A 13,395-nucleotide genomic window follows, 5' to 3' on the forward strand; every position below is an offset into this window, starting at 1 on the left:
GTGTATGATGACAAGGGGAATGATACCATCTAGAGGAAAATGTGAGAAAGTTTCAAAATGCATAGTTTATTGTTTGAAGTGCACCAGTGATTCTCTCTCTCTCTCTCTCTCTCTCTCTCTCTCTCTCTCTCTCTCTCTCTCTCTCTCTCTTTTAGCCATGCCCCCATTTAAAAAAGAAACCATTTTGATTCTGAACTTGTTATCACTAGGCCTACAATGATATGTAATTTTCTGTATACTTTATGTAACTAAAATAAAGCATTTCAAATACTATATATACCTCTAACAATATCCATAAGAATGAAGAGAATAAAGATGATAGAAAAATTATATATAGAAATGGAATAAATAAAAGAGTGATATTGCTTTGCAGGAATAGCTCACCACAAAATAGCATTTCTGTCATTATTAATGCTCCCTTGAATCGTTCCGAACCAGTAACAAATGTTTGTATTTTTATCCATGAAACACAAGGATGGGGGATGAATAGATTGCGAATTTGTGACTGACTGTCAAGCTCCAACATCACATCAAAGCACCATAATGGGCATATCACCCGTGCACAGTATCGAGTCATCCGAAGCCATAGGATACTATGTGCCAGGAACAGACCAAAATTCTTAAAGGAATAGTTCATCCAAAATGAAGTTTCACACATCATTTACGCACCCTCGTGCCATCCCAGATGTGTATGACTTTCTTTTTTCTGCAGAACACAAACAAATATTTTTAGAGGAATATCTCAGCTCTGTAGGTCCATACAATGCAAGTGAATGGTGACCAGAAAATGTGTTGCCACAAATATCAGGACTCCAGTGGTCAAATCCATGTCTTCAGAAGTCATATGATAGGAGTGTGTGTGAGAGAAACAATATTTAAATCCTTGTTTGACTCTAAATCTCCACTTTAACTATCACTTTCAGATGTGAATATTAAACTAAACAGGCACCTCACGTGACATATGTAAAGTGAAAGTGAAAATGGAGTTAGATTTAGAGTGAAAAAGGACTTACATTTTGATCTGTTTCTCACCTACACCTATTATATCACTTCTGAAGACATGGATGGTTGTCACTGGAGGTTTATGGATTAATTATATATTTCCTTTATGAGATTTTTGGAGCTACAAATGTCTGATCAGCATTCACATGCATTGTATGGACCTACAGAGCTGAGATATTCCTCTAAAAATATTTGTTTGTGTTCTGCAGAAGAAAGAAAGTCATACACATCTGGGATAGATGAGGGTGAGTAAATGGTGAGAGAATTTTCATTTGTGGGTGAACTATCCCTTTAAGTTAAATGGAATAGTTCACCTAAAAATGTTGTTCCAAACACATGCAGTACAGTTATTACTAATTACCAGTTAATGGACATTATTCATGAAACACAAGCATGCAGTCCTACATACACTGTGGCATTCAATTCAATGGGACAATTTACGTAAGAATAGTTTTAAATATTATTTATACTGAAATTTGTTATGCTTGTGTTCCACGAATAATTTTTTCTTTTTTTTTACTGAATCATAACCTACTGTATATTAACAGTTTCTGAAGGTGCTGAAAGTTATTTATTTATTTACAATAATCTATTTGCAGATGGTTTTAGCTACCCTCTGATAATGTACAACCACTTTCATAATGATTTAAAGGCAGACAATCCATTGTACAACACAAAATGAAAGAAGTGGGATAAGCAATGGGGCAAAACAAAAAGCCACAATTAATAATGGGAGAAGAGTGGGTGATTTCATAATCCTGATGACTGTTTGTGATGAAGGAGATTGTGATTCCAAAAGACAGTTTAGTAAAAATGGAACAAACCGGACACCAAATCAGTGAGAAGGTGATGGCTTTTGTCTCCTGTGTAAAACAAAACAAGAATAACATTAGAAACTGAGAACTTGTACATTTCATAAATACATATTTTTCAGCTGTCAGTCATCAGTTAACAAGTTATTTATTCAGGTCATACCCAAAATCAAGCATGATCGTGAACCATCCGTTGTGTGCTATTAGCTGGATTATTGGTCACTAAAAGTTTGCAGTTCAGGCATCTAACATTACTCCCCATGCAGCCTGAGGTCACGTCCACCGATTTGTTTATATAAGAACCCACAGCCAAGGTTTGGCCCGCCTCTGGGTCTTTCCATTTAACATAAGGTTGTCCTATAAAAAGGTGACCCCTCTGTGCCCCAAACCTCTTAGGTCGATCCTTGATGTCCAACAGCAGCTGTCCCAACACTGTATCAGCACAAACACATGCCACAAACTGGCTAACCTTTCTCTCCTCCCACGACTATGCCAACAATGCCACGCCTCTTCCCTTCTGCCCATGAAGTGTGTGCAGAAGCTGTGCCACTCTCTGCTCTATATTGATCTTATCATCATATATTATGTATCATATCACAGATATACAGTAGCTTAAAGACTCAACTCAGTTGTGAAGTATTTGATAATGATTCTATTTTATGAATGGGAGCAGATTTCATACATACTTTACATAAGCGAGACCGGGGCTAGTTGTCACACAGGTAAGTTATCACAAGGGCTATATCTCAGAGTCAAAACTCCAATTGTGCAAATGTGTGTTTTATAGCAGATGTTTTATATGTTGGTTTCAAACACCTATAGATTAAAACCTTCTTAAATTATAATTATTTTGGTAAATTTCACTATCATCATATTTTTGTTATAGCATTAAGTGAACACAATCAAAACACTGGTTTACAGTATGGCTAGGGTTAACTGTATTCTAAAAGCAGATGTTTACCAAAAGAAATAGTTCACTTAAAAATGAATAATCTCTCCTCATTTATCACCCTCTTGCCATCCCAGATGTGTATGACTTTCTTTCTTCTGCAGAATCCAAATGAAGATTTTTAGACGATTTATCTCAGCTTTGTAGGTCCATAAAATGTTAATTGTTAAAAATAAATGTTGACCAGAACTTTGAAGCTCCAAAAAGCACAAAAGGGCAGCATAAAAGTAAGACTCCAGTGGTTCAATCCATGTCTTCTGAAGTGATATAATATGTGTGGGCGAGAAACAGATCAATGTATAAGTCATTTTTTACTATAAATCTCCAACTTGACTAGCCCTGACCAGTAGATGACGATATACAAAAAGAATACAATAGAAGAATGTGGAAGTGAAAGTGAGAGCGGAGATTTATAGTAAAAATGTACTTAAATATTGATCTCTTTCTCACCCACTACTATCGCTTCATGGATTTAACCACTGGAGTCTTATGGATTACTTTAATGCTGCCTTTATTTGTTTTTTGGAGCTTAAAAGCTCTGGTCACCATTCACTTGCATTGTATGGACCTACAGAGCCAAAATGTTCTATTAAAAATCTTTGATCATGTTCTGCAGAAGAAGGAAAGCCATACACATCTGGGAAGTGTAAATGATGAGAGAATTGTTATTTTGCGATAACTATCCCTTTAAATTTGTGTTTTTGGGAGAAAGGTATTTTTCATGAAAGTCAGAGCGAGGCATGTTGTCACATTTTTATTAGGGCAGGTTGGTGTCATATGTGTTATAAATGTCATACATGTATACATCAATTACAACATTTGTTGTCCACAACAACGTTTTTATATTTTTATACTAAGTTTTCTAATTCTGGTTTATGAATCGTTTCAAACTGTCACATTGGTTTCAGTGCAAAACGTGCAATGACTTCTTGGTTTAAATACATTATATAACTGAGATGAGGTTTATCACAAATACAAAACTTTCAAGACAGCATGAAATAACGTTCGCAAAGCATCTAACTTCAGTAATACCACATATTTCCAGCTGAAACTGAAAATTTAGCAGGAAATAATGGAAGGTGGCACTTCATTTTATCCATCAGGATTTGATTGGATCACGAATGCTAGACTGTGTTTTTATTTATTTTATTTTTTTACTATTTATCCCCTTTTCTCCCCAATTTGGGATGCCCAATTCCCACTACTTACAAGGTCCTCATGGTGGCGCAGTTACTCACCTCAATCTGTGTGACGAAGGACAAGTCTCAGTTGCCTCCACTTCTGAGACAGTCAATCTTATCACGTGGCTCATTGTGCATGACACTGTGGAGACTCACAGCATGTGGAGGCTCATGCTACTCTCCGCGATCCACGCATACCTTACCACGCATCCCATTGAGAGCGAGAACCCCTAATCGCAACCACAATGAGGTTACCCCATGTGACTCTACCCTCCCTGGCAACCGGGCCAATTTGGTTGCTTAGAAGACCTGGCTAGAGTCACTCAGCACACCCTGGATTTGAACTTGAGTCAATACTCGCTGAGCTACCCAGGCCCCCTAGACTGTGACTATAATATTTTTCCCCACCCACACACACCCTCCAAACCCAACAGTCCAAAATAGCATGAGACTACTAGCTTGCAGCTAAAAAACATTTCTAAATAACCCATAAACAACAGTGGCAAGAGATGCAATGGTTTTGTTTCTCCCGTGTAATTGGTCATCTATTAGTTTACAGCTGAAAAATTAAGCAACCATTAGTCTATTCCTCTCCAAGTGGTCAAGGGGAGGGAATTCTTACATATTAATCATCTAATCACTGCTGACAACTGAAGAAAAGTAATTTGAGTTCATCAGCATGCAAACTAGCCTCATAGAATGAACATTATTATAATTTTTGCATTTTTACACACCCTGTTTGCATTTTGTCACAGTTTCCTTGTGAAATAATCACTTGAGACACTACAACAGCTGTGCGTTTTATTTACTTTCACACAAATCATGACAACAATGACTGATTATGACTAAATTTTGTTTTTATTTTTCACATTATCACTCACACACGGCCTTGTTATAATATTGAAACACGTTTACTCTGACTCATCATTAGAAAAACTATACGTTTTAATGCTTATATTACAGACACCTACATTTACACACTTATTCCAATGTGATTAGCTTCCATGGTAGCTCACCTCATAGAGTGTTATAATTTTTGGACCAAACCTGCAAGCTGACACCAGCCATTATAAAAGCATTAAAGTTAGTTTTAAGTTTGGCAGGAACGTTTTACTGATTAAAACCTCCATTTATTATTCACATTAAAAACCTTGTCTGATTACAACACAATATTACTCGCTTTTGGCGCCCCCTGCTGGACGTTTCATTAGGAAACTACAGTGAAATGTGTAATTTGGCACGTAATTTCATTTGGAAAAGATATTCGCCATGGTCATGTAAAGTTCATGATGTCAGGCTGTCAGGAGTATGATCCAAGCAGTTTGGTCCAAGACCTACAGTTTTTGAAATAAGTAGACTGTTAGACAACTAGTGCTTTAGATTATGGCAATCTTAAATGACCCAGATTATCAGAGCACCTTGCATTTGTGTTAAGATACACATTTACTTGCTGAGCTAAAACAGTCATTTCTAAATTCCAAAAACCTTATATACTTTCTGAGCATCATTTCCTAGGTCTGATGGAAGATGGTATGTAATGTAAATCAGATTGAGATATGTAGCCTAATTGTTTTACACTGAAAATATTATGTATTTTACTACAGTACCTTACAGAGTTTGAGAGCTTCACTGCAACAGAGTTTTATTTAAATTAGGGTGCTTTTTGTGCATTTATTTTATAAGGCAATATTTTCCCCAAAACAGTGTTTTAAAGTGTCCTCTGGCATTATATGTAAGGTTGTACATTTTCAATATTCAATAAAAAAAAAAAAATATTTGCATTACTTACACTGTAGGTGATTGGGGCTTTACCTATGCTCCACCACAAAGCTCATGGTGGTGCCATCAAAGGAGGGGGGTGCGATGATCCTGGGCCCTTGCTGGGAGGTGATGCTAATGACAGGCTGATTGCTGTTGGCTACCCTGCTGGTGGTGACGTGTTGAGCCATAGAGGTGGTTTGGAATGACTTCCCAGATGGCATATAATAAGGACTCTCCATGTAAGCACCATCCACCTGCTGTCCCATGTGTGAATGGGATCGATCCCCATCATCTGCTTCTGACTGCATGGAGAGCTGGGACTGAATGGTGCTGGTGGGGATCACTGTAGTTGGCATGTATCCTGGATACAACATGTAGGTATGGCCATATGCTCCTGGACCGAGGGCGAGGGGGGATATTGGCAGGGGGACGGAGGTCATGGGAGACTGCTGTTGCATAGGGATGTCCACATACTGCCCAGTCTCTGGGTCAAAGAGACGTCTGGTGGCTGGCTGGACTGGAGTGTCCACCAGGTAGTAATTACCTGTGGTGGGGTCCAAGAGCATCTTTCTTTGGGTCCGCTGTAAGTGCTCAGTTGGGACTGGGGAAGGTTGAACTGTAGGGGAGAAGCAAATGACTTGAGGCTGAGCAGCTTGCATTGCAAAAGGCATGGGTGTGTGGTAAATAGTGGCAGTGGATGTATCTGGGGGCCGTGTCTCCATAACAACAGTTGATCGTTTGAGGGATTGATGGCTCTCTTTGTGAGCGAAGTAAGGTGCTGGGCTGGCAGTTAGGGTTTTACCTCCTGCGGCTGGGATCCCATAAACTGCTGTTCTCCCTAGTGCAGCCACGGTTGGCTTGAAGGCGGAAGTGGCGAGAGGCTTCACGGGTATGGTCAGGTAGTTCTCTGCATCTGCAGTGGCAGTGAACTGTAAAGGGGCGAACTCTGCCTCACTACCATTTGGCCTCTTCCTTTCCTCCATCACTTGTTTCGCCTGAGATACCTCAGGTAGTTTTGAAGATTTTGGCATCCCACCCTTGGAACTAAGCGATACTGGCAATGAAACATGTGATTGTGGTGACTTTGTGGAACTTGTGGCTAAAGGTTTCTGACTGTGACTCAGAGATATGTTCCCAAAGGGCGTTCCTGTTAGTTGCATGAGCGATTTAAGGACGGTTCTCTCATCCTGGGTGATAGGGGTTATCAGTGACTTTGGTGGATCCTTTTCCTCTTTTTTAGCTGGCATCTCAATATGGGTTGATGGAGGCCCTGCAGAGATTTTTTCAGGGATTGAATCTCGTCCCACAAACTTCTCCATGCTTGTTGTGGGAACCGAACTACCACTTTCCTGCTCCTCAACAGCATCCCCATGTACGTCTCTGGCAATAAGTGAAAGCACGTGGCTATCTGTTATTGGTTGTGGGTCTGATTTTCTCTTCCATTCATTCTTGTCAAAAACATACAACTGCTCCATTGTTTTGACAGCTGCTTGCAATTTCTCCAAAGCAGCCTGGTTGGCCATCTTGGGTTCGGATATGCTCTCGCTCGTGTCACACGTATTATCTTGTCTAACGGTGCTTGTCTCAATTTTCAATCCTGTTGGCACCTCTTGCTTTGAGTTACCTAAAGGAAATCTGTTAACTTGTTTCTGGATTGGCGTGCTCCCTTTTTTGGGGCCCTCCACAGGAACCTGAGGAGATGACCTGTCAGACTCAAATATATCCTCTGGAAATCTTCGCTTTGCAGGGTCTATAAAATTTCTGGCTAGCTTCGCATTGCTATTTGTATTCACTGACTGGCATTTAATGACTATGGGCGAGAGAGAGGCCGAGTTAAGATATGGGCTCTGCTTTAATATCTTGTGCTGTCTGTCTGGGGTCCCCTTTTTACACTTGTTTTCGTGACTATCTAAAGCCACAAAGTGGTAAGAACTCTTCACCAATTTACGCACGTCTCTAACCTGGTGAATAGGTGTCTGTAGCTTACACCTGTTATCTCTAACGTCTCTGACTATGAAGTGAGGCGCTTTGTCAGAAGACTCACCCTTAAACGCTGCGGAGAGCGCTTGGCATCTGGTGTCATCAGCTGTCTTTATCTGGCTCGCCGCATTACAGCCTATATTGGGAGTCAGCAGCTCTGCGATATTGAACGGGTCAATTTTGTTATCCCTTATGCTCCGCAAACTTATTTTAATTTCTGGTGACTTAGATGTGACAGCGCTGCGCGTGGTATCTGTGACATATAGGGTGTTTGAGCGCATTCTCATACCTCCTTCGTTGCGCATGGAATAACTCCTAATCGGCGGCGGATTCCTCGGTTCCCTCTCACCGGACGGAAGTTGGATACTTGGCACAAACAAATGTGACATTTTAGTATGCTTGCTCGTCGCCGGATCGATGTATACGTTCGTTTCCCTCGGACACCGGTCAGTCGGTGGCAGTTTCCCTTCAGGAGTTTTCTCGTTTTTATGTTCCTTTTGAAACCCTAGCTCACCGTCCCTCCAGGATCTGAATGCGCTATTTTGGCTTCGAAGCAGCGTGCTTTTGGATGCTTCGAATGCTCCTTTTTTAGCATCGAACGCTGCTTCATTCGCCGTCTCTAAATTCGTTTCTGATACTCTAGTAGAAGCCTCTTCCTTGCGACTGTCGTCTTTGGCATCGCTTGAATTGCTGTGCACTATATGCCCAAATTCATCCACGCAAACGAAAGTGAGGTCCGAGTCCGCCTCGGAGAATTTCGAGCTTTGCCTGTGCAGTCCTTTGGAATTTTTCGTTGTCACTTTCTCCTTCTGCGCTTCATGTTCGTGCGAAACAAAACACGGAGAGGGCGCGTGGTGGGTCTCGCATATCTCGCCCCTCTCCATTTTGCGCTCCTGCTCAAACTGAATTTTCTTGGAAATGACATTTTTTAGGAGACTCGACGCGAGTATTGCTTTCTTGTGCGCGTCTTCCATGGTTTCCCCTGCATTGCAGGGTGGCTTGCTGGCCTCACACCCCTGAGCGCTTGGCAAGGTGTCTGTAACTTCATCTGTGGAACGTGATCCTCCAGCATTACGCGCAAATGTTGCGCGCCTTTCGTTTCCAGGCTGGCCGGATTTGACATTGTATCGAAAATTTAACGTTTCGGTCAGTCTTATGACCCCACTTTGCCCCTGGGCAAACTTCCCCATGAGCTCGATCTTTTTTGTCGTTGATGATGCGTTTTTGTGGCCAACTAAATTGCTGTTCAGAGCAAATATCTCGACTGGGGGCGCTCTCATACTTGTCAATGTCAACCCCGTTATCCCCTCACCATCTCTCTTTTTGGCAAAATGGACATTAGATGTGGTGTCTTTGTGAGCTGGAAGCACCGCTGGAATACTCGTTCGCGTCCTTGCTTTTCAGTTTTCTGCCAAAGTGCAGGCGCCCGGGCACAGCAATGAAACATTTGGCGTTATCGCACGCCTTGTCATTCTTTGCATCTTTCCCTTTCAAAACTTGTTTGCCAAGATCTTGGATGGTGCATGGCTCATTTCTAGCACGGGAAGTGGCTTTGATTGACAGGTGAATCTGCCCGGCTGTATTTAGTTTTTTTGACAGGCTTTCATCTGAGCTGGCACATTTGTCCGTGTCACAGAGATTGCTTTCAGGCTTACTGCTGACCACTGCTCCGCTCGTGTTCGACTGCGCCTGATTGCGTTTCATACCTGCGTCTTTTGCGCACATCATTCCATCACTGTCAAAAGACGCGTAATCGACAAACGAGTAGACCTGTTGATCGTCTTAGATATCCCAGCTGGATCCCGTCTCAAAGTCGTAATCCACATCATGGTCCAACTCCAAAAGCTAGATTTCGTGGGTTGTGATATAATGAGACTCATCTTCGTGGATTTCTGGCGTGCCATGGTCGGAAAGCACCACTGTAACCTCATCGTCCGACTCACTTTTGCTGCTTAGATAAACTTCGTAGTTCCCAGTGTTTTCGCCTGCGCTTTGTGTCTCCAACTTTTCTTGTGCGCTCTCCGATTGGGGGTCTCGATCAGTCTCCTCAGCAGAGGATTCGGTGCAGTCCGTTTCGTTTTTGTTGATCCGAGGTGCTTCCGAAGATGCTCTTTCAAAGGAGCTGGTCTTTTCTATATACTCCTCTAGATTGGCGTGCCTGATTTGGTCAGTTGACGGACTGGAGGACCCCCGGTTACCCTCGCCTTGGAGTTGCGCGTTTGAATCTCTCATGCCACTGATACTTTTAATAATTGCCAGTTGTCTTACGTCGCCAGACAATGTCAATTTTACTGTTTTTGTATCGTCTAATTTCAATTCCAGCGAGTCGTTCAAATCCACATAATTCGTCTCTTCCTGTGTAGCTGTCAAGTGCAAATCCCTGTTGGAAAGCAAATTCTGGAATGAATCAGTGTCTTCTCGGTAAATGAGGGGTTTCTCCAATGCTGCCATTGACTTTGTTGGTGATCAAGCTGTAGTTCTACAAGCTCATGCTTTTTAGGAGAAACACCAGTCCCCAGGAATCCCTTCTGCTTTCCCTGTTGTCCAATCCTAGTGAAGTTGTGGCTCTGCGCTGCCTTCCTCACCCACAGATGTTACTGTGGCATACTTGAGCCCGTTATTTACAGGCGCGCCTGCGGAGACAGGCACATGTCCGCAACCTCCTTGTGCGCAAGGTGCGCAAATGCAATTCTCACTTTAATATCAGTAATGTCCGAAACAACAGCGCTGACTTTCTCCGAGGCAATGTCGCAAATGATCTTGTACAAATACGATGTTAGGTGTTTATCTGCACACAAACCGATCCCAAGTTCCATGACACAGCCTGTTGTGTTGCGTCCTGACACTTACAGTTTTTCTCAATTGCTTTGGCACATTTTTCGAAACAGTCTTAACATTCTCTAAACTGTGAGTGCAAATGTCACAACTGTTTGCAGGAACTTCAAAACTTTATAGCATGTCTGCAAAATGTAGTTACTCACCCAAAACATTTAATTCATGCTTCAAAACCTAGTTATTGTGTCAATAATTTGGCCAAGGCCACCAAAATCTAAAGTATTTTTGTCATTGTGTGAGCTACACTGGTCAACATGTTTAGTTGTTTTTTCACCACAACAGTCAACCATGAAAATTAAGGGTTTACTGTAAACAAATCTCATATTTGTTGAGAAAAGTCAATAGTACGTAGAAAAAAAAGTCTATGAACATTTGTATTTTTACAGTGTTTATTTTTGTACTTCATGTGTATATACACAATACAAGTGTATTTACTGTACATGTAAAGTAACTGACAAGAGTAACAAGATTTCACTTTACATTTCATATTTGTGTATTACCACAAATACACAAACAACAAATAACATTCATGGGAAAAAAACAAAACAAACAAATTATTCTTGGTGGACATCTTGTCGCTCACGTTGGTCAGGCCAAAGATTTTCATCAACATCACATCTGATGTTTTCCATTGCCACACACCGTGGAAAAAATCTCCTTGAATGCCGCACCCATCCCCTGCAATGGTCAGCTGTGATGTCCTCACATGCAGCATTCATGGCATCCAACAAAGAAATCTGATTTTGTGGTCTATGATCATACACTTTCCACCTCCATGCTGAAAAATACTCTTCTATTGGATTTAGGGATGGAGAGTATGGTGGAAGGAATTCCACTGTTATCCTTTCATGTGCAGCAAACCAGTCCCTAACACTGTTGGTTCGGTGGAAGCTGACATTATCCCAGACAACAACATAATTAGGCAAATGTGGTCTAACTAAACCTCTTTCTTGTTCTGGAATCAGGTCTCTGTAAAGTGCATTTAGGAAGGCCAGGAGAAGTTGGGTATTATAGGGCCCAATGTGTGGAATATGTGTGCTCACACCGTTCTCTGAAATGCACGGTTTGTACACATTGTAATATTGGCCCCACGTTGGCCTGGTGTGTCAATTGTGGCTCGGTGTCCAATGAGATTGCGACCACGTCTCCGGCCTTTGGACAGATTAAACCCAGCCTCGTCCAAAAAAACAAGAATGTGGGTCGTTTCATGTACTTCTAACTCCATGATTCTCTATGAAGAAACACAGAAAAAAATGTTTTTTCTTATGGGTTTCTGAAACTTACAGTAAAGTAATACAGGCATCTTAGAAAAACAGGAAAACTCACTAAGTGCACACCAATGGTTTACCTGGACATACTGGTACCGCAACGCCTTGACTCTTTCACTGTTCCTCTCAAATGGCACCTTATAGAGCTGTTTCATAGTCATCTGATGTCTTTTTAAAACTCTGTCTATGGTGGAAATGCTGACAGAATTTATATTTGCAAAGACATTATTGTCATTTATGATTGCACTTTGGATCTCTCTTAGCCTGATGGAATTGTTGGCTATGACCATGTTGCAAATTTCTTGTTCTTGCAGTTGGTTAAATACTGCTGCTCCGCCACCAGCTCGAGGTTGTCGTGGCAGTTCTATAGAATAAACAAATAGACTTGCATTTACCTTTACAATATTGTTGTTTATACTGTAAAAATACTTTACATACTGTAAAACAAAACAAAAAAACATATTTACCTGTTTTCCCTACGAAAGGTTTGCACAATTGATGACACTGTGGACCTGTTTACATTAGGCTGTACTCTTCGACCAGCCTCTTCCATTGTTAAACCATGATTTATGACATGATCCACAAGTGTGGCTCTGATTTCATCAGAGACTCTGACTCTTCTATTTCCACCTCTTCCTCGATTACAGTTTTTCTCAATCGATTTGGTACATTTCTCCAAACTCAGGTAACTGCTCTCAAAACAGTTAACACAGCAAACTAACCACACTCTTATGTTGGCGAAACAGTTAAGTATTCACTGCACAATGAAACACAGCATTTTATTCTAGTAATGCATTTATTAAAATTCAATATTAACACCAAAACTAAAAGTGTGTTCTCTGTTGATTTGATAACAAATTCAGCTGAAGATACACAAAGAAATAAATGCAAATACATGTTTTTCCATTAAGTTCTTTAATGATGAGTCCAGGTGTATTACAATGAGTTGTCACCTCACAAAAAAAAAAAAAAAAAAAAAAAATGCAAATAAGTACATAGGTTTAAAAAAAAAAAAAAAAAAAAAACTGCATTCATTGAATCAATTAATTTGTTGATCATGCCTCTCAATTACATCTGGCCAGAGAATTACATCAACATCACAGCAAATGTTTTCACGAGTCATGCATCGTGGGAAAAAATGCCTTGAATGCTGTATCCATCCTTGACATGCTTGTGCCCCAATATCTCCACAGGCCTCTTCCATCGCTTGAAGAAGACTTACTTGGTTGTAAGGGTTGCGGTCATGTACTTTCCATCTCCAAGAGGAGAAGAATTCCTCAACTGGATTCAGGAAAGGAGAATATGGTGGAAGGAACACCATCCTGAAACGTGGGTGATTCTCAAACCACTCTCGCACTAGTGCTGAATGGTGGAATTGGACATTGTCCCAAACAACTACAAAATTCCGCACCATTTGCTCCTGATCACCCCTAGTGGAAAGAGGATTTCATTGAGGAGATTTAAAAATGTAGGAGCCTTGCTGTGTTGTATGGTCCCAAGACAGCATTGTGTGCCACAACACCAGTTGTAGAAATTGTGGCACAGAGAGTGATGTTGCCTCCTCGTTGTCCAGGGACATTGACTGTAGCACGACGGCCGATCACATT

General features: G+C 41.1%; 1 protein-coding gene across 1 annotated transcript; it reads right to left on the reverse strand.

The window, feature by feature from the left end:
* Positions 1–1,251: 1,251 nt before the first annotated feature.
* LOC127650239 (uncharacterized protein C4orf54-like) lies at positions 1,252–9,065 on the reverse strand. Its single transcript, XM_052135550.1, has 2 exons — positions 5,734–9,065; positions 1,252–1,865 (listed from the first exon to the last, which is right to left on the reverse strand). The coding sequence occupies exon 1, from the start codon at positions 8,963–8,965 to the stop codon at positions 5,753–5,755; it is 3,213 nt and encodes a 1,070-aa protein (XP_051991510.1). The 5' UTR covers positions 8,966–9,065; the 3' UTR covers positions 1,252–1,865; positions 5,734–5,752.
* Between the last annotated feature and the right edge of the window lie 4,330 nt (positions 9,066–13,395).

Source organism: Xyrauchen texanus, chromosome 1 (assembly GCF_025860055.1).
Source record: "Xyrauchen texanus isolate HMW12.3.18 chromosome 1, RBS_HiC_50CHRs, whole genome shotgun sequence".
Lineage (NCBI taxonomy): Eukaryota > Metazoa > Chordata > Actinopteri > Cypriniformes > Catostomidae > Xyrauchen > Xyrauchen texanus.

Coding starts and splice junctions, on each gene's coding strand:
- LOC127650239 (XM_052135550.1), bottom strand. CDS start 8,965: ATGAGAGCGCCCCCAGTCGAGATATTTGCTCTGAACAGCAATTTAGTT.